The following is a 27,790-nucleotide window of genomic DNA, read 5'->3' on the forward strand; positions in this document are numbered from 1 at the left end:
GCTGGTGGGCACTGGTGGGCTCTGGTGAGTGCTGGTGGGCACTGGTGAGTGCTGGTGGGCACTGGTGGGCTCTGGTGGGTTCTGGTGGACTCTGCTGGGCACTGGTGGGTGCTGGTGGGCACTGGTGGGCACTGGTGGGTTTCCTGGGGATGAGCAGGGATGCTCGGGGGGTCCCAGAGCTCTGTGCTGGCCAGGTGCTCCCCAGCCCCTGCCCTGGCTCTCTGCCCGCCGACCCGGGACCTGTTCCAGAGGATAAAATATGGCCTCGGTGCTGTTAATTGGAGCTCTTTCCCTACACTTCCTCCTCTCCCTGCCGGCTCCGCAGGGTCAATCAGTGATCCGCATTAGGCAGGCTCTCTGTGGATTCGTTGGCTCCGGCAGCAGCCCGGGCTCTCCGGGGCGGGAGGAGGGGGCTGCACCCTCGGGGGGATCCTCTAGGGTGGGAGACAACTCCTTCAGGGTCTGCTCCACCCAAACCTCCCACCCCATGGTTCTGCTGCCTCTCCTCGTGTCCCTGGGGTCCCCCTGCACCTTCTCCATCTCCCCCTGCCTCAGCCCCTCTCTCTCTGCCCGTCCCCTCCCCTCAGGCTGCCCACCGGCAGACAGCCGCTATCGATTTGCCTGGATCAGCAAATCCCAGCCGTGGGGAGAGCTGGGCAGTGGTGACACAGGGATGGCAGTGCTGGCACTCCAAGGGCCCTGAGGCAGTTGACAGGAGAGCTGTCCCCATCCCCAGGTCCTCACCAGCCCTGCATCCTGTTTATGTGAGACATGGGTGGTTCTTCCCTCCCTGTGCCCCGGGCAGCCCGGGCTGATGAGATCCTGGGGTGGGAAATGCAGCTTCTGCATGGGATTGCTCTGGAAGCTGGGGAGCAGGAAACCTTCAGCCTTGCTTTGAGCATGAAGAGTCCTTTCCTTCCTTCAAACTGCCCCAGTGGGTCAAGATGTGGTGTCCCCAAGGAACCTGTGATTTTCTCAAGCCTTTTCCTAGCTGAAATCCCACTGTCCCCTCAAATTGTCTGGGATACCAGCAGTGGGAGAGGAGCTACATCCGACATTGAGACTGGATCCTCGCCCTCTTTCCAGCCTCCCAGAATGATTCTTGGTGAAGATGCTGTGGATCATGGCGTCTTGGGAAGCTGGGGGGGACACTGATGTCACCCCTCCATCTCTAACAGGGCCCTGATGCCTCTCTTGGAAGATGCCATGGCTTGACTCTCCCCTCTCCTCCAGAGCCAGCTGGAGGCAACAGGGAATCCTCTGTCCCTCTGGAGAGAGGAGCTGATCCCACCGCTGCCCTGGCTGGAGACCCTCACCCTCCAAGGCATTGGCAACCCCTCAGGGAGCTCCTTCCTTGCTTCAGGCATCTTCATGCCATGGGTGGAAATTCTTGGGGGATTTGGGGGCTTCCAGGCACCCAGGTGGAGGTGGGAGATGTTGGGGAACAGAGAGGGATGAGGTGTCGGGGTGTCCTGGCCATGGGGGAGCCTCTCTGTGCCAGCAGAGGAAATGGTGAGCAGGGGACAGAAGGTCAGAAAAGTTCTTGCCTGGCCCAAAAGCCTGAGGCAGGAGGGTCCGAGATAACCACGGTTATTTAATTTATTTTTTCTAAATAAAAAAAGGGAAGGAAGTTAATAAATAATGTAAAGTGCAGAATGCATTAATGAAAGGGAGAGCGAGGCAGAGAGAGGGAGAGAGAGGAAGGGACAGGGCAGAGTGAGAGCTCAGGGAGTGGTGGGGAGATATTCCTGCCAGTATCGATTGGATATGATTACATTAGAGCTATCAAATATTCATACTACATTCCACAAGAGGTCATTGTGTGTGTTTTTCCAATTTAGCTCTGCCTCGGTGCAGGCAGCAGGCTCCGGGTGGGAAAGGCTGCGAGCACAGCGTGGCTCCAGCCCCCGGGCCTGGGACTGCCACAGGGATGTCACCCCTGGAGGGACAGGGGCTGGGCTGGCTGGGCAGGGTGTGCTGAGCTGGCTGCTGGCCCTCAGGGTCCTTCACAAAGCCCCTGAGGACTGAGGATCGTGCGTGGAGACAGAAACGGGGACAGGCGTGTCCCAGCTCTGGCACCTCGCTCTTCCTTGGCAGCCACTTCTGCTCCCTCCCAAGCCAGATCAGGGCCCGTGGCCACTCTTTACTGGCTGCTCCAGGCTGTTCCTTGTTCTTAATGGAGCATTTTAGCTGGGATGTCGCTTTGCCAGCCAGGAAGGTCAGCCCAGGCCACGGAGCCAGGCGGGAGGAGGATGAGCTGTGTGTGGATGTGGGCAGGGATGTGTGGCAGGGCTCCCGCTGCGGTGCCCATCTGCCAGGGCACTCTGGCCCTTCTCTCCCTGCCTCCATCCATCCCTCCAGGCTGTGCCTGTGCTGCCGGGATCCTCCCCGAGGGGACAAGGGCCCTCAGCATCAGTGCTCCCGAGCCACAGTTCAAGGACACAGCTCTGCGGTGTCTCGGTGCCAACCAGGTCTGTCACCCTGAGGAGGCAGCTGGGGGCCTGCTGCCCCATTTTACCTGCACACAAGGCACTTCCCTTGCCCGTGCCTCAGTTTCCCTGTTTGTCCACGTTCCCACAGCATCACTGGGGCACCGCTGCTGCCCCTGCAGCCCCCGGCCCCGCCGAGCCCCCCCCGGCCTCCGCCCGCCACAGCCCCGGGCGCTGGGAGCCAGCGCTGCCTTCTCTCCTTACATTAATAAAAATTTTACAGCACGGTGGCAGGAAATGCATTTTCAGTTCATCTGCTGCAGCTATTAGATTACCAGGAAATGGCTGGCTGGCCGGCGGCCAGGGGTCCGGAGGGCCGCGGCGCAGGGGAAGGCGAGCGGAGCGCGGGATGAGCCCATGGCACCGGCCCCATCCTCCTGCATGTGCCCGCGCTGTGCCAGGCTGTGCCCACCCGCCCTGCCGGGTCCTGCATGCCAGGCTCCCCGGGCACTCTCTGAGCTGGCGGGTATGGATCTGGTCCCTGCTGCTTGGGGAAATGGGATGAGCAGGGGAGGTGTCTCCTGATGAATCTGCTCCAGCCTGAGACCAACAGAGCCAAACTGGCCACAGCCTTTGCTGAGGCGCTGCTGCAGGGAGAAGTGGAGGATTTGGGTCTGGGACCAGGGAGAGGTGGGGGATTTGAGGCTGGGACCAAGGGAAGATGGGAGATTTGGGGCTTGGGCCAGGGAAAGGTGGGAGATTTGGGGCTGAGACCAGGGAGAGATGAGATACTTTGTTTGGACCTGAGAGGGGTGAAAGGTTTAGGACTGGGATCAGGGAGAGGTGGGATGTTTGAGGCTGTGACAGGGAGGATGCATTCACTGAGTGCAGCAGGTCTCTGCAGAGGTTGATCATTCCAAGCTGTGGGGTTTTTAAATCACCAGGCTGGGCTGGTGTCAAGCAGAGCCTGGGAAAGACTTGAATGTGTGTTGTCTGTAGCAGAGCTGGGAGTGGGGGGTAGGTGCTGGCTATAAATACCTGTACCTGCCCCAGAGGTGGCAGTGCTAATGAAGGGAGGGAATTGTGAGCAGCCCCTCAGGGAGGGGGCAGCAGCAGCAGCAGTGGCTGCAGTGGCTCTGTGGGCCCTGGGGAGGGAGGGACAGCAGGACAGGGTTTTTGGGACCTGGCTTTTAGGATAGGCAGAGTTTTCAGGAGAGCCCTCTTAGAAATGACTGTGGCCATGTGCTGGAGCTGCTCTCTGCAGGTGGGACAATTTCATGCTGGGAGTCCCTGAGCCCAGACCAGTCTTGAGCCCTGGGATCCTTTCCATGATCCTGAAATGATCCTGGGATCATCTCCACATGAGCATCAGGCACCAAATCGGGTGCTCCACATGAGCATCAAGCACCAAGCATTTTCCCTGGGGCAGCGGGTGGTCCCTCCCTGGAGCATCCTGGACTCCAGAGAGGTGCTCGAGGCTGCACAGAGATGCTCGAGGCTCCACAGAGATGCTCCAGGCTCCAGAGGGATGCTCCTTGCCAATGCCTGGCAGCATCTCATGGGGCTCCATCCTCTGTGCCTGCCTGGCCTCCCAGAGCTCCGAGCTGGGTGCAGGATGTGCCTTTGGGAAGGAGGTGACCCCAGCCCTGCCACGGTGACAGCTCCATCTCCACTCTGGTACCAGCAACCAGGCTGGAGGAAAGAGGACACCTGGTAAAAGAGTGGTGGAGAACAGGGAAGGCAAGGAATGATGGAAAGGAACGGAGCAAGGAAGGGAGCAAAGTTTGGGGAGAAGGGGAGGTCTGAGCCTCACCAGGGTTTATTAAAGTTTGAAAGAACAAGAAACCGTGGTTTGCGTGGAGGGGACTGGCTATTTTTAGCCGTGGGTAGGATGTCAGCTCTGAAAATAGCCTGCTACCAGATCCTAATGAAATCCTCTCTTTGGCTCTCACACGGAGCGAATTTGGAGGGGGAGGATCGCTGTCACACCCGCAGCCGAGGAGCTCCTGACATTCACAATGACTCGCCTGGTTTTCTCTTATTTATTTATTTAATTTTTTTCCTTCCCCCTCCGGTTTCTCCTATTCTTTGCCGGCTCTGCCTTACGCCGAGCAGAGGAGTCACCAGCCAAAAAAGTGACTGCGGGGGCGGTGCTGCTTAGCTACGGCCAAATCCCAGCAGCATGTGACCGGCTTGGCAATTTAATACGGAGCCCTGCTCCCGGCACACGCGGGCCCGAGTTAAAGTGACATTGAAACGGGGACTCGAAGTGCTGCAGGCACAGAATTTGGGGGGAGCTGCCTCCTATCCATCCCTGGGGAGGGGGGTTGGCTCCGTGGGATGTGGTAGTGGGAAGGGTGGTGCCCAGGTGAGGGAGGATGCTCGGGACAGCATCCCGAGCAGGCTTGGGAGGGAGCAGGGGTTGGGAGAGCTGCAGTGTGGATGGATCAGCTGGTTTAGGGAGAGCTGAGCAGCCTGGAGCACCAGCAGGAGGGATCCCGGTGTGTATGGGATCCTTGGTGTACTTGGGATGGCCTGGCAGACATGGGATACCTGGTACACATCGGATACCTGGTACATATGGGATACCTGGAATACATGGGATACTTGGTACATATGGGATACCTGGAGTACAGGGGATACCTGGAGTACAGGGGATACCTGGAGTAAATGGGATACCTGGACTACAGGGGATACCTGGTACACATGGCATACCTGATGCATCTGGGACATTTGGGACGTGTAGGGCACCTAGTACATGTGGGATCCCTGGTACATATGGGATAGCTGGAGTACAGGGGATACCTGGTGTATGTGGGATACCTGGAGTACACGGGATATCTGGAGTACAGGAGATATCTGGTACTTCTGGGATATGTGGTACACATGGGATACCTGGTACTTGTGGGATACCTGGAGTACTGGGGATACCTGGAGTACATGGGATACCTGGTACATATGGGATACCTGGAGTACATGGGATACCTGGTACATATGGGATACCTGGAGTACAGGGGATACCTAGAGTACAGGGTGTCCTGGTTTAGGGCAAATTTGGGAGAGAATCTCCAAGGGGTGCCCCTCCAGAAAGCAAACCCTAGGATACAGGGGATACCTGGTACTTGTGGGATACCTGGAGTACAGGGGATACCTGATGTATGTGGGATACCTGGAGTACAGGGAATACCTGGTACATGTGGGATCCCTGGTGTATGTGGGATACCTGGTACATATGGGATACCTGGGGTACAGGAGATACCTGTAGTACAGGGAATGCCTGGTACTTGTGGGATACCTGGTACACGTGACATACCAGGTACATCTGGGACATTTGGGACATGTAGGGTACCTAGTAAATGTGGGAACCCTGGATTTTGTGGGATACCTGGTACGTTTGGAGTATTTGGGACATGTGGGATACCTGGTGCACGTGGTACCTGTAGTGGAGTTCAGTCTGGAAAGCCTGTAGGAGACTTGGAACACTGGGTGGTGACTGCTCCCAGCAATGATCAGGGACCTCCTGAGGAGCATCACGGGGAGCACAGGGCAGAGAATCCAGGAGAGAGAGGGCCCTGAGGGCTTGGGACAGAAAAGACACTATGGGAGCATCACGTCTCCATCAGAGCAGGGATGAAGGTGCCACAAAGGCACAGGTTGGGTGAGAAACATGTCTTGCAAAGGCAGGGTGTGACTTGACAAAGGAACCAGTGCTCCAAGGGGACATTCACAGTCTGGAGGGTGCAAGTCCTTTGTCACTTGATTCCCCCCAACAGGAATGTAGCAGTGGGGTTTGGGCAGAATCCAGCTCCACAGCTGTACCACAGGCACAACAGTGTCTGGACACTTCCCAGAAGATGGAGTTAGCAATTTCCCAGCAGGGAAATGCCTGTATTGCACATCCCTTTGTAACCCAGTGTCTCCTCACCCACCCTGCTCACATTTCCCAGGAGCTCAGGTGGGGACCTCACCTTTGGAGCCAACACTGCTGGAGTCAGTCTGTGTTCTCTGTTGGGAGGGGAATGTGCCTTCGGGCAGGGACCTCATCAGGACAAATGTGTCTTGTGGAAGGAGAGCTGCTGTGGAAGTGTGGGGAGCCCACAGATCACGGAACCATGGAATGATTTGGGTTGGCAGGCACATTAAAGATCCTCGAGTTTCTATCCTCTTCAGGGACACCTTCCACTATCCCAGGTTACTCCCAGCCCTGTCCAAGGTGGCCTTGGGCACTGCCAGGGATCCAGGGGCAGCCCCAGCTGCTCTGGGCACCTGTGCCAGGGCCTGCCCACCCTCACGCTGACGATGCACAAGGACAGCCAGCACTCGCTGTGCACAGCGGGACCTGGGGAGCCACGCCACGGGAATCGCTGCCCTGTCCCGCTGTCCCCTCCAGCCGGGGGAGGTGACAGATCCCGATCCCGGCTCACTCGGGCGCTGGAGAGCCCCTGGAGACGCTGCTGCTCCTGCTCGGCGCGGGGCCGGAACCATCTGCATCAATGAGTCAGCAGGACCCACTTAACACTTCCCCAGCAGAATCTGCTCCTCTCTCCCGGCAGAATGGGCAGCTCTGGCAGGCTCTGGCAGCGTGTTACAATCTCAGCTCATTAAGGGACGCATCCTGAGCGCTTTATTGATGTTTTATGCTGCCTGGCTCCATCTTCAGAGGGAAACTCTCATTGCAGTCAATGACTACACCTCCGGCTGCTGCAGGCTGAGCTCGGAGCTCCGGATCTGGCTCCCAGAGAGGCAGGCTCAGCTCCCATGGCCACGCTGCAAACAGTGGGGTTTGACCCCAAAGGGGGCACAAAACATCTCAGGGCCAGCATCCCTCTTTTCTTTCCAGGGACTAGGAAACCCTCAAAAGAAGAACACAAGGAAGGGGTTGTTTTTTTCCTTGCTTATCCCTCTTTCTGCTAGAAGGAGCTGCATGACAGGGAAGGGAAATGATGTTTCCTCTCCCCCAGCACTGCCATCTGTTCAGCCCAAGCCCAGCCGGGTGGGTGTACCTGGCCTCCTCCTCTCCCAGCGTGCTGGGAGCCACATGTCCCCACCTCGGGAGAGTCACAGCCCTTTAATAAGTTCCCCAGTGCTGGCTGTTGCTTCTGAAAAGCTCGTGGCACTGTCTGGCTTCAAGTGGCTTTTACATAATACAGACTGTCAGGCTAGATGAGCATCACGGTCCCTTCTGGCCCTAAAATCTGTGAATCTCCAAATTAGAGGGCACCAGCACCTCCTTGTTTCTGGCTGATTGAATCAGGGGAATCGCGTGTTCTCTTTCTCCTCTCTTTTTTTTTCCTCCCTCCCCTGCATCATCTCTATCTGGAGGTGAATTACCCTCCCCCTGAGCCTGAGCTTGGCAAACAGCAGCAGGAGAGACCAGGCAGCTTCAGCCTTGCTCTGGGATATCCTGCTCTCCTGCCCACTCCAGGGCTGATTCCTGGAGGTGAATTGTCTGACTGTGGGCACAGCCAGGCCTGGAGCTGGAAAATCTGTGTGGAAAACGGTGCTGAGCTCTCTTGATTGTTTTAAAATCCCAACTAAGCTCTCCAAGCTTCAGACTGAGCTCCTTGGGATTTGTGACCAAGGTGTGGATGTAGAGAAACACTTTTTGGGAAGGGAAATAAAAGCGAGTGACTCCCAATGGTTTTGGGGGAGTTTGGGATGATGGGAAGAGCAAAGCAGGGAGAAATTGCTCATAATCTGTGAAGATTGGTGGGGATGGGGTTTCTCCAAATGCAGGGGTCTGCAACAGGAGCTGGGGCCCTGCTGTTCCCAGCAGGCTCAGCTGGAGCTGGAAACCCAGGGATGTCCACCTTGATCATCTTGGTGCTCTCAGCTGCACTCAGGACATGCAACAGAAATGAGATACCCAGGAGCTGCTTCTCCCCATCCTTTGGGCAGGACCCCAGTGGTGTTCAAGGTGGTGGATTTCCACTGGGATGAGGAGTGGGACCAGTCCCAGGGATGAGCTGAGGAGCTGGGGTGGGCAGTGGGCCACAGAGGGGGCTGTGGGAAGGGGGCTCAATCCCTGCTCCACACCCCCCACACGGGGAGAGGTGGCCAGGAAGCTCCAGAGGTCTCACACCTTCCTCTGCCATGGCTCATCAGGGAGATCCACATCTCTCTCCCAACAGCCAAAACCCCTCCTGAGGAGGGGGGCTCCATCCCAGATCCTTCCTTTGGGGGAGGCTCTAAACTTTCCTGCCTTGCAAGTGCCCTGGGGTTCCCAGCCCTCCTCTCCAGCGGTGCTGTGGTCAATAACTCACCGGGAGGCTGCTGCTCTCCCTCCCACTCCTCCCGGGAGCTCTGCATTCATGCCTGCTCGGCCCTCCCTCGGCAGCCAGCGAGGAATAAAGCGGCGCCGGCGGAGCACGACGCGGGCTGCGCTGGGATGCTGCGAGCCAGCGAGGGAAGCCTGAATCACCGGCACCTCAAGGTGGGAGTGAGAGATTGGGGCTGGGAGAGAGGGAGGACAGCACACGTGCTCCCCGGAGTCAGGTGCTCTCAGCCAGCTGGCTGGGAATCGGGCAGCGCTGATCCTTTCTGTGCCTTTAAAGACGGAACTTTAAAGAGGGCGATGGGGAGAAGAGGAGGGGCCGGTGGGAGCAGAGGGGTTCAGGCTGAAGGCTCTGAGCTGGAGCCGAGGCTGAGGGATGCTGTCAGGGACTCGTTCTTCTTGGAGAAACTCCTGGAGGAGCGTCCCCAGTGGGATCCCATGGAGATGGAGAAACCCTCAGCCTAGAAATACCTAAAAGTGAGACTGCAAGGGCTCTGCTGGGCACTGTGTGGGAGAATGGAGTCTCTGGCCCCAGCTGGGGGGATTCCAGTGCTTCTGCTGGCAGCAGCTGGGACGGAGCCCCTGAGGTCTGTGGGATCACCCCAGTTTGTCCTCATCTGTTACTGCCACAAGCAGCAGAGCTGGATTTATCACTCTTATTCCAGGTCCTTCACTTCCCCTCTGTCCCCATGCTGCTGTCACACACTCAGACCCCGTGTTTGCCATCCAGCCTGGGGACCTGCCCATCCCGAGGGAGTCCCGTGATGCTGGGCTTGTCTGGGGGGGCTGAGGGCTTGGTGGTTTCATCTTCACATGTCTGAGACAGATTCTGAGCCGTCTCCTAGCTGGGACTGTCACTTTGCTCATCTGGTGTGCATCCCAGAGAGAAGGGGTGACTACCCTGGAAGTGTTGAGGGGAATGCAGGGAGGGTGGGGACTCGGCTGGGGCCCACAGGTGATGCTCAGTGTCATCAGGGTGGCCTTGTGTCTTTGGGACTGTCAAGCCAGGTCTACTTTACTATAAATGGGGGTGAAGGGTGTCACAAGGACCCCTGGTGCTCCCGAGCCACAGGCACGAAAGCAGGAAAGCAAGGGACATGGGAAAAGCGTGCAGTGACTTGGGAAAACCTCTGGAATGGAAGGTCCAGGTCCTGCTTGGACCTTTTTGTTTCTGGGAGAGTGGGATGTGTGTGGGCTGGTTCTGTGTGTCTCAGGATGGAAAAGCTGCTCCCAGCCTCTCTGCCGAGTGTGTCTCTGCAGGGCTCATCCAGGTGTGGCTTTGGGATTTTGGGAAGTGTTGGATCTGGAAGCACCTGGGCTGTCCCGGGGGCCTCCTGGGCAGAGGTGAGCCGGGAGCAGGTTGGACTCGATGACCTCAGAGGTCTTTTCGCACCTTTTCCATGCTTCTGTGAGGTGACTGAGCCGTTTCATGGCCATTTATGGATCAAACCCAAGGTGATGGATCCTGAGTCGCTGCCGTCCCCTTTGCGGCCCAGCCCGACAGGACCTGCCCGCGGTGTCACACTGACCCCGACCCATCCCGCGACGCTGCTGTGTCCCCAGGGGCGCTGTCCCGGTGGGCACAGGGGGACACCGGCCCGGGGGGCGCAGGGAGGGACGCGGAGCCCGGGGCAGACGGAAACGTTTAAAGAGCGCTGAGCATCCCGCGGCGGGGCTGGGCGGCAGCGGCGCCTGGGGAGCGCTGCGGGGCTCTGCGGAGCCGCTAATGGGCCGAGTCCATTTCAGAGGGATGACGCCACTTGGGTAAAGCGTTAAGAGCTCCGGGAAGGCAGCGCAGAGCGAGGGGGAGCGCGATGCTCCCGGGCAGCGCCAGGTCCCTCCCTCCTCCCTCCATCCCTCCTCCTCCTCCTCCTCCCTCCGCCCAGCCTCCCGTTCCCACCGAGCGCGGGGCCCCCCCGCCGCTCCCGCTGCCCGCGGCGCGGGGCTCGGCTGCGGGGCCGGGGCTGCCCCGCTCCGCCCCGGGGCTGCCCCCGCCGCGCTCGGGCTCCGCGGGCCGATGGACCGGCGGCGGCTGCGGGGTGAGTCCCCGGCGCGGACACGCGTGGGCTGCGGGGCGCGGCGGGGGACACGCGTGGGCCGAGCGGGAGGGCTCCTGGGCAGTCGTGAGCCGCTGCTGGAGGGACGCGGGTCCCTGGGTGCGCACGGGCTGTGCGAGGGAGCTGCGGTTCCGTGCGGGGGGATTGGGGTCCTGCACACGCGTGGGGTGCGCGCTGCGGGGCTGGGGCCGCCTGTGGGTCCGAGTCACGCGTGGGCTGTGCTGAGAGTGCCCCGCACACTCAGAGCGGGCGGCGGCGCGGCGGTGCCCGGGAGTCCCGGGACACGAGGGCTGCGTGTGCGTGGAGGGGCTGCGAGCCTCGCGTGGGCTGCGCGCTGAGCGGGACCGGGGGCTCAGCCTCCCCCAGCGCCCCGCTGCACCCCGCAGCACCCCGACACGGCGAGGGGGTCCCTTTGCTCCCACCTGGCGCCCTGAGCCGCTTGCCCCCGGCTCGCAGCCACCTCCAGCCTGTAAATCATTTGCTTTTACGATCCTTCCTGTGGCCCATTATCACACGAACTTTATATGTTTGAGGCTGGTGGTGGCCATAAAGCTGGCCCGGTTTCCGGGGCTGGCATGCCCGCCTGGCAGGCAGGGTGTGAGGAGGAGGAGGAGGAGGCTGGGGGACGCTGCCCCGGGTCCCCCAGGCAGGCAGGTAGGCAGGGAGGGGTGCAGCAGGGCTCCGGGATTGCCCGGCTCAGTGCGGCTGTGGTATGGACTGATTGCAGCCCTGGGATCAGGCTGGAGCAGGGAGGGAGTGGGGGACACTGGGCTGTTCGGGGGTGGGGGAGAAGGAATCAGCAGGGTCCCAGCTCCAGTCATTCAGTCCCTCTGCAGGACCCACAGATGTTCTCTTCAGCTCCCCTTCGTTCCCACAGGGACGTTTACATCCCCCCAGTCAGTGAGCCTAGGTCCCTCTCTGATCCCTGCACCTTGCAATCACAGTCCTGGGGGCATTTGGGCCCTGGTCCAGTGTTGGGGGGCCCCCAAGTTCTGTCTTTTTCAAGATGCTGTGTCTGAGCCCTGCCCCCAGATCTGGAGTGTCCGGCACAGCCGATGGCCAGCTCCTCCCTTGCCGTGTCCCCCGGGCTCGGTTCCTCCTCACGCTGTTCCTCCTGCCCCAGCCTGGCTCAGGGGTCTCCTCACGCCTCTTGAGCTGCAGGTGCTCAGAGGATTTGGGCTGCCTGTGTTGAGCCAGCAGCCCCACTGGCTCTGTGGCTGCAGGACCCTCTGTGGGGTCTCTCCCCATGGTTGGAAGCCCCCAGGACCCTCACAGGGCTCATCTCAGTGGCCAAATCTGAATGGCCAAGTGCTGAGGCCAGGTGAGTGGGGATGGACACCCGGTGTGAGCAGCTGCTCCCAGGTGGAATCAGCATCGTTCTCTGAATGATCCCGTCCCGACAGGATCTGGGTCATGAGGGTGTGGGGATGCTCCGAGGCTGCTCCCTGCTCCTCTGTGCTCAGTCCCAGCTGCAGGCTGAGGTGGGCCCTCCCTCTTCAGGGGGTGCTGGGGCTTCACATCCCCAGCCTGGGCTTTGGTGAGGAGCTTGGTGACAGCAGGTGACAGCCACAAGAGCTTTGCCTCTTTCCTCTTCCCATCTCACAAACCTTCCCCGAGTCAGCCATGCCCTCCTAGCTCCCCTTGGCACTGCTGTGAAAGAAAAAGGTTCCCAAATCACCTGTGGGTGTCCTGGGTGAGCGACTCCTCACTGTCTGCATTTTCCCACACGGGGAATTGCATGGAGGAGGGAAAACCCCAAATCTGAGCAGATCAGTTTCCTTTTCTTTCCAGAGAGGGGGATGGGAGGGACGAGATCTTGTTTGAACAGTCAAAGTAAGTTGCCTTTGCTTTTCCCTGCTCCTCAAGGTCAGCCTAGCTAATGAAAATCAATCTTCCCTCTGCCTCTCTCTGCTGCATGAGCAGATTCTACCTGTGGCCCCTTCACCTACTTGAAAGCAGCGGCCGCCCCTTTCTGTAGGCAGCGCGGGCAGGATCTCCCTCCGGATCGGTGCCTTCCTGCGGGCCCGGCAGTGTCCGTGACACAGGGGGGTCACTCTGTGAGCTGTCCCCTCTGTGCCGGGGAAGGTGGCTGTGCACGGGCAGCACGGATCCCACAGGGACATCTGGGCTGGACGAGATGGGCTCTGGCATGCAGTGGGCGATGTCTGTCTGTCCTCTGGGCGCTCCTGGCAGCTCCGTGTGCCGATGTCCAGAGCGGGAGCTTTGTGTCTCCCTCCCTCCTGTGGCTCCTGTGCCCGCTGCTCCGTCCCCTCTCCTCTCCCAGCCCCACCGAGGGTTTCCCTGGCAGATGAAGGTTTGGAGATGGAGCTGCTGCCATGGGGCCAAGCTTGCCAGGAAGGGCAGTGGTGGCACATGGAGTCTCCCTGCCCCGTGCCACGGCCCTCAGCAGAGCTGCTGCTCCTGGGCACGGTGGGTTCTGCTGCCAGCACTGCACCAGGAAGGGCCACGTCCTGAAAACAATGGCAAAGGGCACAGCAGGGTGGTGTGAGGGGCACCACAGGGCTTGCCTGTGCCAAGGCTGCCTTTCTTGGTGTCTGTGCCAGGTTTGAAGGGAAACCTGCCCTTCCCAATGCTCCTGATGGGGGCAAATTGGCTCCTGGGCTGGGGATGGGGTAGTGGGATGCTGCAATCCACCGGGACTTGGAGTCTGTGGGATAGTCCTGTCCTTGGCCAAACATAGGGCTCAATTTCATCCCTGGAAGTGTTAAAAAAAAGTGTGGATGTGGGTCTTGAGGACATGGTTCAGTGGTGAACATGGTGCTACGTTGATGGTTGGTCTTAGAGGGCTTTTCCAACTTCACTGATTCAGTGACTCTAATTTGTCACTGCTGCTGCCTATAGTTAGAGAACCTGTGCTCAGATTCCCCATCCCAGTGCCCCCAGTGTGTGCAGGGAATGGGAGCAGGAGGCTCAGGGTGTACTGGGAGTCTCCAGAGCAGAGAGAGCCCCTGCTCTGAGGGAGATGCTGTTCCCAGCTCTGTCATGCCTCTGGATCAGTCACTGCTTCCCATTTCCCCTCCTCCAGAGAGGGCCAGCACAGGTCCCTGGGGAAGGAGAAGGAGGTGCTGGTGAGGGGTGGGAAATCCTCTGGAAGGACACAAGAGGCTCAAAAGCATGGAGAGAGGCTGTGCCCGTCAGGGTCGAGGGGCAGATCCGACAGCCCTTCCTTTGGGATTTGTCCAGCCTAAGTGTTCCCAGGCACAAAACTACTCTGGGTCTGATTGCTGGAAATTCTTTCATTTGGAGTTCTCCAGACAGCCTTTGTGTCCTGCTTTGCTCTAGTGGAAGGTGTCCCTGCCCATGGAGAGGCGCTGGAATGAGATGAGCTTCGAGGTCCCTTCTGTTCCAAAGCAGTCTGTGATTCAGTGATTTGGATGGACGTAACAGGGATGTTTTCTCTCTTCCTGCCCCATCCTTTAGGATCTTTAGATGTGCCCTGATGCCGCAGGGTCTCCCGGCTCCTGGAGATGCAGCTCTCTTCCAGCGTGGCTGAACTCAGCTGTGACGAGACCATGGACCCACCCGCCGAGGACTTCCAGCAGGTGCTGTCCATCGACCAAATCCGCTCCATCCGTGCCAGCAACAACTACGTGGAGAGACCGGCGGCGTGCTTCCAGCAAGCCCGCTCCAACCCCTCGCTGTCGCAGCCCCCGCACAAGCAGGAGTGGTCCCAGGACCGCCTGGCGTCTTCCACCTTCCAGGACCTGCACCGCAGCCACAGCCAGCAGCACCAGGTGCCGCCGCTGCAGCCGCACCTGAGCCACTCGAGCACGGCCAGCTCGGTGTCGCAGAGCACCACGGCCTCGGAGCAGCGCCTGCTGAGCAGCCTGACGCCGTCGCACTCCGGGCACTCTCTGGTGCGGACGCAGCCGCGCGGGGCTGAGCTGAAGGCCGAGGAGTCGCCGCGGAAGGGCGCGGAGCCGGCGGCGGGGCACGGGGCGCACCTGGTGCTGTGCGAGGCGTGCGGGCGCTGCCGCTGCCCGCGCTGCACGGCCGCCCGCAGCCTGCCCTCCTGCTGGCTCTGCAACCAGCGCTGCCTCTGCTCCGCCGAGAGCCTCCTCGACTACGGGACCTGCCTCTGCTGCGTCAAGGGGCTCTTCTACCACTGCTCCACCGACGACGAGGACACCTGCGCCGACGACCCCTGCTCCTGCGGGCCGGGCTCCTGCTGCGCCCGCTGGGCTGCCATGAGCGTCCTGTCCCTCCTCTTGCCCTGCCTCTGCTGCTACTTTCCCACCCTGGGGTGCCTCAAACTTTGCCAGAGGGGCTATGACGGCCTGAAACGCCCCGGCTGCCGCTGCCAGAGCCACACCAACACGGTCTGCAGAAAGATCTCCTCGGCCAGCGGCACGCCTTTCCCCAAAACGCTGGACAAGCCGGTATGACCCTCCCGAGGAGGAGAAGCGGGCTTTGCTCCTCTTCCTCCCCCTCCTCCTCCTCTTCTCTCCTCCATCCCGCTCCTCCCTCGGCTCCCTCTGCTCTGCGGTGCCCCCCCCTCCCCACCATCACCTTCCAGGATCCAGACGGGTGACCTGGGGGATCCCCAGGCTTTGGGACGCCCTGGCTGGGTGGCCGGGGGAGCTGCCACTGAGCTGGGGCGTGCCAGTGGTTTTGCACATACAGGAGAGGGACAGGAGAGGCAGAGCAAGCTGAGGGTGCCCTCCCTGGCTGTGTCCCACAGGGAAAGGTGACCCAGAAGGTCCTTGGGCTCTGTGCCCATGGCAAGGGTACCTTGGGCCCCTCAGGGCTCTGCTGTCCATAGTTTTAGGAGGTGCCCCACAGTGTGGTCCTTATCCGTGGGGGAGGAGACAGGTCAGTGCGTCCCTGTGCCAGAGTCCCTCGGGAGCCAGACCCCTCTCCCACCCTTTCTCCCTCTCCTGCACTTTCTGTGGGTGGCCTTTCGCCCCTCAGCTGGCCACAGGTCCCTTTCCCTGAGGGGCTGGGGTGCCAAGGGCTCTCACCAGTGGCAGTGGCTTCCCTCCAGGCTGGGAAGCTGCTGGGAGAAGTGAGCGAGCTCCAGAATGAGGTGGCACCGTGTTTTTCTATCTCAAAGAGGAAGAGAAGGTGTGGGAAGCTTTAGAAACCTTCTGGCAGGGGAAGGAGCTATCGGAGGCAGCCCAGCCCACTCTCTCCTGCCCGACTGCAGCAAGGGAAAGGTCCCCTCTGGGATTTGGCTGAGAACAAGGAGCTGCTTGGAAATTGCCATTCATTTCTCCAGGCCTTGGAGGGCTGCCTGAGGTGGGAGCTGCCGCCTGGCTCCATCCCACCACCCCGCAGATGCCACAGGCACCAGCTCCGTGCTCGAACCCCGATCTGGTACCTTCCACCAGCACTGAATTCACTTTAAAAAACTACAGCAAAGCCAACTGTGAGCAGCCACCACTCCGGGGACTCCCCAGCAGGGCTTCTGTCACCTTGCCTTGGGCTGGAGGACACAGAGAGCAGGAGGGGGTGTCAAAGCTGGGGAGCTCGACCTTCCCTCCCTGCCAAGTTTCCTTTGAGTCCTCACCTCGCTGAGGGGGTTCTGCCACTCGCTGACAGCTGGGAACGGGGCTGGAGCCAGACCTGGGATCAGACCTGGGGCCAGACCTGGGCCTGACCTGGAGCCATCTGCAGAGCAGAGGACGCTGCAATCCGAGTCAGGGCTCTGTGTTTCCTGCTGGGATGATGATAACCCCAACTGGTTGCTGTGGCTGGGGGACTCCAGGTGCTCCTGGGCTCAGCCCCATGTCTGTGCAGTGCCAGCTCCTGGTTGTGACCCTGCTGGCATCATTTGGGGGAGTTTGGAGCCGGGATGGCGTCCTGGAGCTCGGCTCTGCCTGCCTGTCCCCCTTCCCAGGTGTTTGAGCGCGAGAGGAGGGAATGGTGCTCCTGGAGGAATATATGCAACACATCCCTTGGCTTCTCCAAGCCGCAGCTCCCAGGGCCCGTCCGCCGCCTCCTCCCAGCCGCCTCTTTCCGTAGAGTTCTGTGGATCTATTTTTGTAGATATAAATATAACGTTAGGATGGGTAGGTCTATTACTAATAATATTCATGATACTGCTGTGAACGGTGCCAGGTACAAGGTTTGGCTTCCTGGTGCACTTGCACAGGCTGGAAAAGATGATTTCCCAGTCAGTTTATTGCTAATCCCAGACCCTTGGTTCCCAGGTTGTCGGGAGTGGGGGAAACGGAGGTGTACAGATTGTCTGGGGGTCTGCTCTGCAGGGAGGGTGGGATTCAGTGCTGGCTGAGAGGGGAGGCAGGAGTGGAATCTCATCGTGGGACTCCTCTTTCCATCCATTCACTTTCTAAAAATCACCATGGATCCAAGCTCCCTCTGTTGCGGGGAGAAGTGGTTCCAGGGAGTGATTCATCCAGCTTGGAAGCATTATTCATCAAATCCTGTACTGGCTGTGCCCAGCTCCCCTGACTCAAATGGCACCCAAACATTGAACTCCAGGCTCCATGGGGAAGGGGGGATGAGTCCCATGCCTGGTGGGAGGTTTGTGCTGGAGGATGTGATGGACGTGAGTGAAATCCTCTCCCTGATTTCTCCCAGAGCCCGAGGGGGGATGTGGAAGGATCTGTGGGTGTCTCGGGATGATGCTCTGGCATCATGCAGAGGGATCTCCTGGCATTAGGAAGGGACAGAGCCCCATCTGGGCATGGTCCATCCCTGAGGCCAGCCTGGGCTCTGGAATCATTTGGATTTTAAAGCCATGACCTTCTCAGAGGATGCCCTGTAGGTGTGTGAACCCCTCTAAGATCATTCCTCTGGCAGCAAATATAAACTGCATTGCTAATACATTTATCCTTATGCCAATAATTGCTTGGCTCCCTACTTCCAAGTGATGTTGTGGGGAGACACTTCCTCCCAGAGTCTCCTTCCTTTGGAAGGCTCAGTTCACTCTTCTATTGGTGCTGATTAAACTCCTGCTTCATAAAAACCAGAGAGCATTTTTAGGGAGAAAAGGTCCCTTTTTCCCTGTGGGTTGGAGGAACTGTCTCCCTTGAATGAGAATGAGAAACAGTTCATTGAAACTTTTTAAAGAAAACTAATGAACAGAATTTTCCAACTTGCTCTACTTTGATTTTTTTTTCCTCCTCCTTTTTAAACGGATCCCACTTGTAAATTTAGTTACCACCTCTGTATCTTTGCAATTCATTGCTTCCTCTCCTGATGGTGGAATGACTCAACATGTGAAGCTTCATCATTTTCACGGCCTCCCAAGTCATGCAAGCGCGGGGTGACCTCCCCCAGGTGCTGGAGCTGGGGGATGAGGGGAGGCTGCCCGTGATCAGCTCCCAGAGCTCTGCTGGCACACAGCAGCAGCACAGTTACCTTCAGGAGCTGGGGGGAGGCCAGGGCTGCCAGGAGCCTCCACCTAATGGGCTCTTTCTGGGTCAGTGCAGGGGCAACCCTTCCTAGCAGGGAATAGTGCCACAGCCTGGAGAGGGCTGAGGAGCACGGCCAGGGCTCCTCTCTGTGAGATGGCAAATCTGGGGGAGACATTTAATGAAATACTGGACATGTAGAAGGGGAGGGATTTAAAAGCTGTGGACATGGTTTGGTGATGGCTCACAGTACTGGGTTAATGTTTGGACTCAGTGATTAGAGGACTTTTCCACAGGACTGATTCCATGGTTCTAGGGAATGGAGAGGACGGGAGCCCCAGCTGGCACTGAGGGCTGTGGGACCAGAGCAGGGCTTTGTTTTCACCAAGGGCAGACACCAAATCACATCCAGGACCTGCAGGGGCTGGAGCAGTTCAGCTTGCTGCTCTCTGCCCTGCTCATGGGGCAGATGGCTTTGCTGGCATTCCTGCTGCCCGCTCCAGCTGGGGCTCCTCAGCACATTTCCCTCCTTGCTCTCAGCAGGGAGGTGAGGCTGGGAAGCACCAAAAGCTGCCCAAAGCTCCTGTTCACCGAGCTCGTTGGTGATGGGAAAGGCTGTGGGCAGCCTCAGATTCTTTCCCTGAGCTTTCCCAACCTGCTCTGACCAGATCCATCGTGCTCCATCCCCAGCTCGGCTGCCAGGCTGTTGGGTTTGCCCACGGAGAGGGCCCGGGTTGGGGTTGGGAGCCCCTTTCCTGCCCCACCCTCCGTGAGTCAGATCCCATCTGCTCAGGGTGTTTGTCTGCAGCTGTCTGTCCCAGCACTTGGGTTTCTCTCTGTCCTGACGTGTCTCTCTTGGTTTTCTTTGGAATTGTCACATGTGGAGCCCTCTGCTCTCCCGCAGGGATGGATCCCCATTGTGAGGGAGCGTTCCTGGGCGGTTCTCTTCCTTTTGCCAGGGAACGTTTGCCCCCTTTGCAGGGCTGGGGCTGATTGGAGCAGGGAAAGAGATTCAGGTGCCAAAGGACCAGGAAGCAGGAGCAGGTCCTGAGGAGGACCTGAGCTCCCCCTGCTCTGCTTCCTGTCCAGAGCCTCCTTCTCCCACCCGGAGTCCAAAGCTCCATCCAAGCAAGAACCTCTGATGCTTTTTGCTTCCTCCAAGGCTTCCCTTGGTCCCACTCCCCCTTTTCCCCACTGGCAAATCAGTCTCAGCAAAGGTGGGGAGGGGTTTTGGGGACCAGGCTGGAGTGTCCCTCCCATCCCACCCCCGCCACTCCTGGTGGAAGGGCCAAAGAGGCCCTTGGGCTGCTGTCCACTCACCCTTGAGAAACATCAGTGCCTCAAAAAGCAGGGGAAGCTCTTTGTGACTCACAGATTCCCATAAAATCCTACTGAGTTCACACCTGCCCATCCCCAGGGGTGAGCCCTGAAGGAGGGAGGACAAATGCCATTGACCAAAAGATGCCAAAGCCTGGGATCAGAGATTAGGAAAGGCTCTGGAGTGTGGTAGAGAGGGATGAGCCGGGTTTGAGGGGAGCTGCTGTGGTATTGGCACAGGAAAGGAGCCCTCTGTGCCCTCAACTCCTGCTCCCAGCACCACTGCTGTCACTCCTTCCTGGGCTGTTCCAAGGCTGGAGAAAGCTGGGAGTGCTCAGACCCTGGAGGTCAAATGAAGGGATGTGATAAGCGCTGAGCCCCAGCCTGAAGCTCACTCTTGGTCTTTCACAGGATCCAGTTCAGGCTTGGCTCCTCCCAGGAACCAATGGAGCCCATGGGATGCTCATGATCCACTTGGCTCAAACCACTCTGAGCTGGGGCCTCCTGGGCTCAGCTGGCTTTGGGTATTTCCCCATGAACACCTGAGTCTCTTGCCAGCCCTCCTGGAGTCACACTGGGAGTGGGGCTGGGATCTGTTCTCCTGCTTGGGGTGGTGTTGCAGAAATATCCCCTGAGGACACAATGCTGGGGTTCCTGTGAGGGGCACTGCAGGCAGGAGGGGTTTGGGTGGATGGATGGATGGATGGGAAGGGCTCACAGCCCTCCAGGGCACCGGGAATGATTGAGGGAGGCTCTGGTCCCTCTCCTGCTGTGCCCAAATGGCTTCACACAGGCAGGACCAATCCCACCCCAGAGCTGGGCTTGGGACAAGGAGGGAGCTCCCACCTCTGTGCCAAGGTCACCCCAAGCCTGGCCTGTCCCCACCTTGCCTCTTTCCCCCTTTCCATTGGGATGCTCTCCTGGCAGCAGCTCCTCATCCTCCTCCTGCCCTGGTGTCCTCAGCACAAAGCTCTCCTTGGAAGATCCCCCTGGGCTCCCCAGGACAGGCCCAGGATCCCAAGGCTCCCATCCCGAGTTTCTGGGTACAAAGCCCTTCTGTACAGCCTGTAAAGATCCCTCCCCTGCTCTCTCCATTCCAGTTCCTTTCTTCAAGGTATAATATATGTTTATAACCTGATGGCTGGTTTTTTTGACAATACTCTTGTACCTTTTAAGGGGAAAAAATTAAAAAAACCAAAGTATTTATTTGAAAAGTTTATTTTAAAGATAAGAAAAAAAACCTATTTATTTTACTGCACCCTCTTCTGTTTGGTTTCCTTCTCTTGCAAAGCTGATAACTGTTACAGAACCACTGCTGAGGTGAAAGAAGTGATTCTATGGGTGGCTTCACAAGCCCACTTAGAGCAACTATTCAATAAAAATATATATTAATTTTGAACGTGGTCTTGTTCTTGTCTCCATGGTGGCCGGGGCATGGCTCAGGCTTTGCCTGGGGTGCCGGATGGCTGGGCAGGGGCTGAGAACTGGGGGGATCATCCTGGCCTCTGTGAGGTCTGCCCAGGGAGCCTTCTGATGCTCAGACCTCCAAAATACAGCGTGGGCTTCCCTGCTGGAGCTGCCCCAGGTCCCTGAGGAAGGGCTGGCTCAGGTGGCAAAGGGCAGGAGCAAAGAAGGGGAGGCTTAGGTAAGGAATTCCTGAGTGCTTGGGGCTTTCAGTCACCCCTCAGAGATCCCAACGTGCTCCCAGAGCCTCTCCCAGTGCCAGAGGAGAGGGGGTGATGCCACAGGGCCATGGGTGTGCTCTGCAGGAGGAGCTGCAGCTGCCACCAGCTCCTTTCCCAGCAGCTGCTGGAAGCACCTTGGAGGTGGTTTAGCCCAGACCAGGAGGAATTTGGGCCACAGCCCAGCAGCTCCTGGGCCAGGCTGGTGCCTCTGCTCCTCGTGCACATCCCAAGCTGTGGATCCCAAAGTCCTGCCCATGCAGAGCGCAGACATCCTCATCCTGAGGGCTCTCTGCTCACTGAGAGCTCCTCTCTCGCACAGCTGGTGGAGCTTTCCCCCAGCACCTCCAGAGCCCGAGGCCCTTGCACATACATTTGGTGGCTGATCAATGCCATGGTTGGTGGCACCCCCGTTATTCCTCTTTAATTTGTTGGCTTCAGTGCTACCCCTTGGCTTGGGCTGAACCTGTTTCCTCTCTCTGCAAGAGTCCCTCCTTTCCTAGGAGGGTGTCCCTAGGCCAGACTTGTGCTGAGGAGCCTTCCTGACCCCCGTGCTGAGTTAACCCCACGCACTCTGCACATCTCTCACCACAAACCCTTTCCCAGGCTGGTTCCCCATTTCTCCCTGGCTGTGGTGTTGCTGGTATTGGAGCCTGCTTTCTAAAATCGGTTCCAATGCCTCATCCCCAGCATCCAGGATCTGCCTCAGGGCTCTGGAGCACAGATGTGAGTCCAATCCCTGCTGTGACTCACTCTTCCCCTGCTTTTCAAACAAAAGATGGCTCCGGGCCATTTGTCACCCATTGGCTCCTTTCAGTGCCAAAGTCCCTCTCCTTTGGACAGAGCCAAGCACTTTCATTCCCAGATGTGCAGCTTTCTGTTAACTGTGTTAGAGCCCTCTTGGCGCCTGCAGTGCCACCTTCCCAAGCCTTCCCTCTCCTCATGCACCAAGCCCCCTGGCATCTCTGGGTCTCTCTCCTGTGGTCCCATGGAGGAAGGCTCAGGAGCTGAGCTGCAGCGTGAGACAGTGACCCACAGGCCATGGTAATCTGAAACAGATGTCAACTGCTCACTTGAACATTTTTCTTCTGTGTGAAGGAAGTCACAATGGTCCCGAGATTGACAAAAAACCTGCAAAAATTGGGTTTTTTTTTCCATAAGATTAGGGTGATTAATTGAACTACACAGTCATTTTGTGGTTTGCATCCATGTGAGGACAAGGAGGGGCTCCCCAGGCTCGAACACCCCATGGCACTTACCCCATGTGAGCTGGGGCTCTGAGCCCCCAGAGGGTTTAGCCTGGAATAAAACCCCAGCTGTCCTTGGCTGGCAGGGGTTGTTCACAGCTGAAATGTCCCGTTCTGTCCTGTCCCAGGACCAGCACAGCCCCAGCGAGCTCAGCTCCATGAAACCCCTCTCAGACACAGACCACATTTTCCAAAAGTGCATTTCCACTGTCCTGGTGTTGAAATCTTTCCTCGCCTGGAGCAAGCAGAGTCAGGCCAAGCCCAGATCCCCCTGAGGATGCCCAGGTGTGATGCAGCCCCGTGCCTGCTGGAGCATCCCTCGATGCCGGGAAGGTGCCTGGCGGGCTCAGGAGAGCTGGGGAAGGTGCTTGCAGTCAGAGCTTGGCTGTCTAGACAGGAGAGAGAGAGAGAGGAGCCCTCAGAAGGAGTCATTCATCTCTTCCTAAGATGGCTAAATAGGTCAGATGACTCATGCCCTGAAAGTGCCGATTTCTCTGCGCTGACTACAAAGAGGGAAGGAGCTCCCTCCCGCCTGCAGAGCCGAGGGGAGCGGATCCCAGCCTGCCTCTGGATGTGCCCGGGGTCAGCAGGGAATTCAGCCTCCCCGGGGATCCTCAGAGCTGCCTCCTCAGGGATGCTCATGAGGAGATGGAGCATTAATTAAACACGAGTGGGGTTTGACTCGTGCTGAAGGTGATGCCTGTAGGAACCTGGGTGTGCAGAGACCAGAGGAACAGGCAGAGGGCCCAGCCCAGTTCCCTGCTGTCACCCTTGGCGATAGGGACCAGAGGACAGGAGTTCAGGCTGGAGGGATTTGCACAATGGCTTCTCCACCATCAGAAGCCCTTTCCTGCCTGGCTGTGCTCGTGCTCTAGGTAGGGCTGAGGGTACCTCTGCTCTCACACCTCTGGCCTCACAAAGCCAAGACTGCTCTGGGCAGAGACAAAGGGCCATTCTTATGTTGGCCTACCACTGTTCAGAGCTGCTTAGTGAGGTTTAGGAATCCCTGGAGGCATCACAAGGTTGAGGGGGCAGCTCTGAGGGCAGTCAGGAGCCTTTGGAACATCTCCCACAAGAAATGACCCCCTCAGAAGGGTGACCTGTGCTGCGAATTCAGCCCTCAGGATGTGGGGGATTTGCTACTGCATGAAGGAAGGTCTCCAGGACCCCATTGTGTACAAAAAGGACAATTTGCACCCTCCAAAAATCCAAAATGCCTGTGGGTTTCAGCACTGCCCGGGTATCACAGAGCCACACTCCGGCCCCGCAAAACATCACGAGATTGGCTTAAAAATCAAGATGCAGCTCACAGCAGATTCTTGTTTTTCGCTGCTGCTTTTGGAGGCTGACTGAGTCATGCTCACAAGCCTCCTCTGCCAGACAGCAGGGCTGGCAGCTCGCGGGGCCGTGGGGCGAGCGCGGATCCTCCGTGGGCCGCAGCAGGGCTGGGCCGGCCTGGGCACCCTGCACACACCAGCTGTGCACAAATGGCCAGGGATCCCCAGCTGGGCCAGCCTGGGCACCCTGCATGCACCAGCTGTGCCCAAGTGGCCAAGGACCCTCAGCTGGGCCGGCTTGGGCACCCTGCACCCTGCATGCACCAGTTGTGCACAAATGGCCAGGGATCCACAGCTGGGGACACTGCCCAGCACCCAGCAGGGATGGGAGGTCCATTTTCTCTCTTTAGCCCGGGCACTGGCAGCTCCTTCCTGCAGCCACTTCACCTTGGCCTTGGTGGTGCTCGGGGCCACAGGGCCTCGGGGCACCCTGGGCTCACTGGCCAGCAGCTGCAGAGACTGCAAAGCTCTCCACTATCTGAAGTGGGAATGCTTTCCCCTGGCTGGAGAATCCTCACCAGGGTGTTGCCTGGCCTCCTTCCTCGCTGTGTTCTGCTCCCAGAATGTGCCTGAGGTTCAGGATATTTCTTCAAGGCACATCTAGAACAAAACTGTTTTCCTGATGTGGAACTCAAATTCCTCCTGGAGAGCTTCTAAACGATTTATTTCCTGTATCCACTTCCCCTGTGCCTTGCTGCTCTCCATGAGGACATTTGCATGGTACAGTAGGATCTCAGTCTTTTGATGTGCAATTATCATCTGCAGAAATGACTAATCAATTAAGGACAGTCACTCCCAGGCTTTCTATTTATTTCTTTCTCATTGAAACCAGAGCAAATGTGCCCTTTTTTCACGGGGAAATGATGTTTTTTTCCAGACGTGCCTGCTGAAATCTTCCCAGCGGATCTGAAAATGACATCATGCCCTTCTTGGTCCCCGCTGTTGTCACTGTCAGAGCTGAGCTGGCCCTGCTGCTGACAACAAGTCCCTGTCACCAGCCCTGCCAGCTCAGCGGTGCCAGCAGGAGCAGGGACTCACCAGGAATGGCTCAGATCACACTTGGAGAGCAGCTCAGGCAGGTAAAAAGTGCCCAAAGTGAAAGCAAGGGTGAGGACAGTCCACCTTAAAGGGGGTGAACTCTGAGGGGAGAGAGGGACTCTTTACAAGGACATGGAACAACAGGACAAGGAGAATGCCTTTAAGCTGCCAGAGAGCAGGGTTAGATGGGATATTGGGAATTAGGAATTGTTCCCTGTGAGGGTGGGGAGGCCCTGGGTGCCCAGAGAAGCTGTGGCTGCCCCTGGATCCCTGGGAATGTTCCAGGTTGGAGCAATCTGAGACAGTGGAAGGTGTCCCTGGCCATGGCAGGGGTGGAATGAGATGATCCTCAAGCTCCCTTCCAACCCAGCCCATTCCATGATTCCATGATCAGCCCAACCTTCAGCAGCCGAGGGGGCAAATGGATTTCAGAGCAATGAGCCAGGGGACAAGGGGGTTCAGGTCCTTGTCACCTGCATGCAAGGACAGGCAGATGCACTTGGGAAGGGGCTGTGCAGGTGAGCGGCTGGGCGCTGTCACCATCACAGCACCCTGAGGAGCAGAAGGAACCTTCCACCCAAACTCTTCTCTGCCTGCTCACCCCACTGCTCCCAGAGCCCCTGGTGACGCTGAGCAGGGGCTCAGAGCTAGGGGTGGCCCGGAGGCTGAGCTGGAGCTGCAAGAGAAGCGGGGCTGTGGGGCTGTTTTGTAACAGCCTCCCCTGGGGACGGATCACACCACGCCGGGAGTGCCCCCGGAGATGCGCGGCAGGCACGGAGGTGACCAAATGAATTGACACCAGGCGATTCTCAGTGGAGCTCCAGAGACAAAGTAATTGAAAATAAATGAAGGAACATGACACCTGGCTGGCAGATCAGTTATCTATAGCGTCCCTTTCCTGAAATAACTGCCTCCCCAACTCCGTCCGCCGAGGCAAAACCAAGGAGATGCTCACACAAAATAGGCCACTCCAGCAGGGACCTGGAGGCCCCTTTATTTTTAATGGAAGCTGCCAGAAGGGTTAATTGGATGGTGCATGGCAGTGCCCTCCGTTTGGGGATCACCTGCCCTTGCCAGTACCACCAGGAACGCTGAGGATGAGGTGCCCCATCACTCCTGTCCTTGGGCAGCACTCGGGGCACAGATCAGTGCAGGAGGTGTTTTCCTGCTCCTCCAGCCCCAGACATGCCAGGGTGTGCAGCTCACCCCACAGGTTTTGGGTCATAAGGATTCAGGGTGAGTCATCAACACATCTACGCTCAAAAATGCCCAAAAATTCCTCTAAGAAGGTCCTGCAGAAGCCACTGACCCCAAACTACAAGGGTTGTTTAAAAGTGCTGTTATTCCTGATGGGACTGAGCTCCTGCAGAGCCTGGTCTGGGCAGTCCCTGGCCCTGTGGAGAGCTGGAAGCAAAGGTGAGGAGAAAGGAGCTTGTGGGAGGTCTGGTGTGCACAGCCCTGCTAACATAACCCTGGGGTCAAACCATCAACAGGAGCCAAAATGCAGCAAATCTCAAATCACCCACTGGCCTCTCCATTGCTGAGCCAGGGCCACAGCTTCCCCCTGCAGTCCTGGGGAAGGGGACATCCCAGAACCACAGAATCACAGGGTACCCTGAGCTGGAAGGACCCACAAGGATCATTGATTGAACTCCTGGCCCTGCACAGACACCCCAACAATCCCACCCGCCATCCCTGGGAGCATTATCCAAACTCTCCCAGGCTCAGGGCCCCTGGGCTGGGACTGTTCCCTGAGTCAGGAATGGTGAGCTCAGGGCCCAGGGGCCCAGGCAAGCAGAGGGGTGACTGTGGCAATGCCATGCTCTGCCCTGCACCCTCTGGAGGGCTGGGCTTGTGCTGGGGAGCAGATTGACCCTGGCTATGGATATCAGCACGAGGCAAGATCTCTGCCCACAAGAAACAGCATCTTCCCGAGGGAAGGAGTCTGTGCCCATGGAACCATGTCCCCTCAAGGGAAGAGGGGTGCTGGTGACTTGCAGACAGGGTCACCACCAGCTTGGCCCTGCCATTGCTCTGCCAGGATCATGGGGACAGGACCCACAGCAGCAAAAGGAGAAGATCCTGAGGACACCTGGTCCTGCCCATTCCCAGGGGAACGGTTTGGCTTGAACCTCACTGCTGCTTTTCCTCCCTGGCAAAGGGAAGCTGGGTTAAATCTCCCTTTGGGAGCAGCCACATCAAAGGCCTTCTGTCCCAAGGAGACACCACCTGCTTTTCCCTCTCATCTGTTCTCCTTGTTCTGAAGATGAAAGCAGCCAGGACAGAAAGCAGGTGCTGTACCTTTTGAACAGAGACAAGGAGAAAATAAATGGCATGGGGAAGGTCTGGGCCCAAAAAAAAGAGTGGCCTTCAAATTGAAGGGCCTGGAGACATCCCAGCTCACACAGCCCTGGCACGGGGCTGAAGGATCCTCAGCATTCCCTGTCACCTGGGGCAGCACAGGGCTGCCCCTCACTGGGGACCCCTTCCTTGGAATAAAACTTGGCCCCACAAGGGATTGGGCTTTGGGGAGAAAAACCAGGTGCCCTGAGCCCTCCTGTGAGGGCTTTTCAGGGGCCTTTGATGGGTCCCTCCATTGCAGTGAGACTTTACACCCCCAAACACACCAGCTCTCTGAAAGGCACAGGCAGGGGCAATTCCTTTCTTACAGCAAGATGTGCTCCTGATTTTTCTAATTTATCTCATCATTCTGTGATTTTTGGTGGTTCTGGCACTTGCTGTCATTAAATGAGGCAGAGGAGGGGACGGGCAGCCAGGAGTGTCCCAGCTGGGCTGTGTCTGTGAAAAGAAAGACAGAAAGAAAGCAAAAAAGAAAAGCTCTCCCTCCCCCTCCAACCAACCCTGTAATGAAAACATGGCCAACCCTGGGCTCTGCCCTCTGCCCTTTCTGGGGCAGGTTGCAAGGTCACAGGGACGTGGTCCCCCAGTATTGATCAGGGCTCTTTGGGACTGGCATACGGCACCAGGTTTCAAAGGCCGAGCAGCTCGAAAAGAATTAAGTGGGGGCAAAGAGTGGAACGTCCCAGATTGAACTCCTGACACGCGGGG

At 58.1% G+C, this 27,790-nt stretch overlaps 1 protein-coding gene across 2 annotated transcripts; it reads left to right on the plus strand.

The window, feature by feature from the left end:
* Positions 1–8,785: 8,785 nt before the first annotated feature.
* On the plus strand, positions 8,786–20,816 carry SPRY3 (sprouty RTK signaling antagonist 3). 2 transcript variants are annotated; one of them, XM_064712969.1, is made up of 2 exons: positions 8,786–8,862; positions 14,202–20,816. In XM_064712969.1, the coding sequence occupies exon 2, from the start codon at positions 14,249–14,251 to the stop codon at positions 15,164–15,166; it is 918 nt and encodes a 305-aa protein (XP_064569039.1). In that variant the 5' UTR covers positions 8,786–8,862; positions 14,202–14,248; the 3' UTR covers positions 15,167–20,816. The 2 variants fall into 2 exon arrangements, with proteins under 2 accessions (XP_064569039.1, XP_064569038.1); XM_064712968.1 differs by lacking the exon at positions 8,786–8,862 and adding an exon at positions 10,430–10,742.
* The last annotated feature ends 6,974 nt before the right edge of the window (positions 20,817–27,790 follow it).

The sequence above is a fragment of the Zonotrichia leucophrys genome, chromosome 4A, assembly GCF_028769735.1.
Source record: "Zonotrichia leucophrys gambelii isolate GWCS_2022_RI chromosome 4A, RI_Zleu_2.0, whole genome shotgun sequence".
Lineage (NCBI taxonomy): Eukaryota > Metazoa > Chordata > Aves > Passeriformes > Passerellidae > Zonotrichia > Zonotrichia leucophrys.